General features: G+C 36.5%; 1 protein-coding gene across 1 annotated transcript; it reads right to left on the bottom strand.

Annotated features, from left to right (window-relative positions):
• Positions 1 to 563: 563 nt before the first annotated feature.
• On the bottom strand, positions 564 to 1,043 carry LOC145252308 (uncharacterized). The gene has a single exon (XM_080111722.1). The coding sequence runs from the start codon at positions 1,041 to 1,043 to the stop codon at positions 564 to 566; it is 480 nt and encodes a 159-aa protein (XP_079967848.1).
• Between the last annotated feature and the right edge of the window lie 1,306 nt (positions 1,044 to 2,349).

The following is a 2,349-nucleotide window of genomic DNA, read 5'->3' as shown; positions in this document are numbered from 1 at the left end:
CATTTGATTTGTAAATGATACATAATCCATTAAAGTTCTCCTTTACTTCTGAAACATTGTGGTAGTAAAAGAGTTCTTATAATCACGATATTAGTGCTCCAAATATTCTCAATAAATACATCTTCATTTATGTTTTATAAATATGTTTATTTAAAAATATTTTCAAAAGTTTTATTTAATTTTTAGCTTATTTATCATATACTTATTGTATAATGGAGACTTAGAGTGTTTAAACATTATATTGTTAATTTCGCACAGTAATGGGTTAAACCTGTGCATTTTGTTCAAAAATATTTGAACCTAACGTTAAACCTAACCAAAACTATCCCAGAATATGTTCTTGATGTCTAGATGCATATGCTTGATTACTTAAAATAAATTTCAAATGTCAACGTTTAAAAATTATAAACTGTCATTACATCTGTTTTTTCTCCCATATACGTCCACTATTCAGATTGCCTCAGGGAACCCAAACACATGGGCAATTTTAGAGGACTTCTGTGTATACGATATTTCGTGTAAATGTGATTCCTCTTCTGTGGCCATGCGTGGAATCACAGTCTTCATTGCTCACAATTCAGACGGTATCCCTCCACCTTCACATAAGCGTCAACAATATATTGTTGTAATAATTTTCCAGCTCGATGCAAAGCACTAAAGCCATCTCTGATTGCTAGCCGGTATGAGTAAAACTCTTGCATGGTGACTTTGGTGCGAACACGAGTTTGGCGTTGTGCCACATGAGCCATTTGTATATGCCATACCGATTCTCCATTCGGAAAGAGAAGAGGATAAACCATGGGATCAAGATGGCAAGAGATGTAAGCAATCCTCTCCCTCTGTTGACCTATGGGATAAACAATGATATCACGATGTACTGGAGGTGCACCATCATCACCAACGAATATGGCTGCAATCTGATTGCCTGATGGGTTGTTGTATGTCCTTCTGTCAGGGCCAGGGATGAAGTGCATGGTTACTTGTCTTGGTGACACGTTCTCAATTGCAGCTCCTTCTTGTTCTTGTTGTTCAATATCCCTCATATTATGGTATGCTGCTGCATAAGGATTATTAATCAGTGCTTCATTTATCTTTTGAAAAACAGACACTTAACAGTTAGCATTTTCTGGAGCATTTACTCTATTGTGTATGGCTTTATTGGTTTCTATGATGTACAGCTGGCCATATCTTCTCTCTTCAGGGTCATTTGCATGGAGGTTGCTTGCGTAGTGGTAAGTTTGACCTTGTAATCGGAAACAATAGGGTCCACGTCCTGGAGGGGGTCTAATATTGGCACCCAAAGATGCAAAAGCAAATGCAGAATTATAGTTTCTTATATTCTGACTGAAATTTGCACCTTCGGCATTGTTGGCATCATATAATAATCTTAAATTTTCGGGGTAATCTTGTAAGGAGGGTAGCATTACTTTTCCGTTATGACAGCAATTTAGTTGTTCTCTTTGGAATCTTAAGGCTCTGCAAAATTGACATTGGACATTCATGGCCCCAATGTAATATATTTGGCGTTCCATATTGTGAGCATTTCTATGACGTTGAACTCTATTTCGCTCATTTTCAAGATGATTTTGGCGCTCTTGTTGATTCATATTATTTCTTCTTACATGGTCCCTGTTTCTCATGTTTTCTAGAAATTGCTGTCTTTCTTCCATATTCATATTATTTCTTCTTACAAGGTCCCCGTTTCTCATGTTTTCTAGAAATTGCTGTCTTTCTTCCATATTCATATTATTTCTTCTTACAAGGTCCATGTTTCTCATGTTTTCTAGAAATTGCTGTCTTTCTTCCATATTCATATTATTTCTTCTTACAAGGTCCCTGTTTCTCATGTTTTCTAGAAATTGCTGTCTTTCTTCCATATTCATATTATATCTTGTTTCGTGGTCTCTGTTTCTCATGTTTTCTAGAAATTGCTGTCTTTCTTCCATATTCATATTATTTCTCCTTACGTGATCTCTATTTCTCAAATGGTCAAGATGTAATTCTCGCTCATCCTGGCTCATATTACGCCTTTGCTGTTGCATTCTTTGTCTGTTTCGATCACGGATTGATTGCCTTTCCTCTTCTCGCAAACGCTGTCGTCTGATTCTCTGTCTCTCTCTTGCTGTTTCTCTTTGCTGTGTTCTCTCATCCATTGCTCTAGATGGGCCAAACGGTCTGTGTTTAATCTGTCAATAATAAATGAATTTTCTTTTTTTTTTCTCTCTCTCTCTCCCTTGAGCGTTCTCTTTTTTCTCTCTCTGCCTGGGTTGGCAGACGATAATAATTATTTGAAGCCGAATTTTTCAGAAAAAAAGCAAATAAGGCGAAATTTAAAAGCGCAGGCACATT

The sequence above is a fragment of the Euprymna scolopes genome, chromosome 29, assembly GCF_053919585.1.
Source record: "Euprymna scolopes isolate OS-2025 chromosome 29, ASM5391958v1, whole genome shotgun sequence".
Lineage (NCBI taxonomy): Eukaryota > Metazoa > Mollusca > Cephalopoda > Sepiida > Sepiolidae > Euprymna > Euprymna scolopes.
The sequence above is the reverse complement of the archived record's forward strand: the minus strand, read 5'-3'. Positions and strand labels throughout refer to the sequence as shown.

Bases quoted from the DNA above. Each gene is read 5' to 3' on its own strand.
- LOC145252308 (XM_080111722.1), bottom strand. From the start codon at position 1,043: ATGAGGGATATTGAACAACAAGAACAAGAAGGAGCTGCAATTGAGAAC.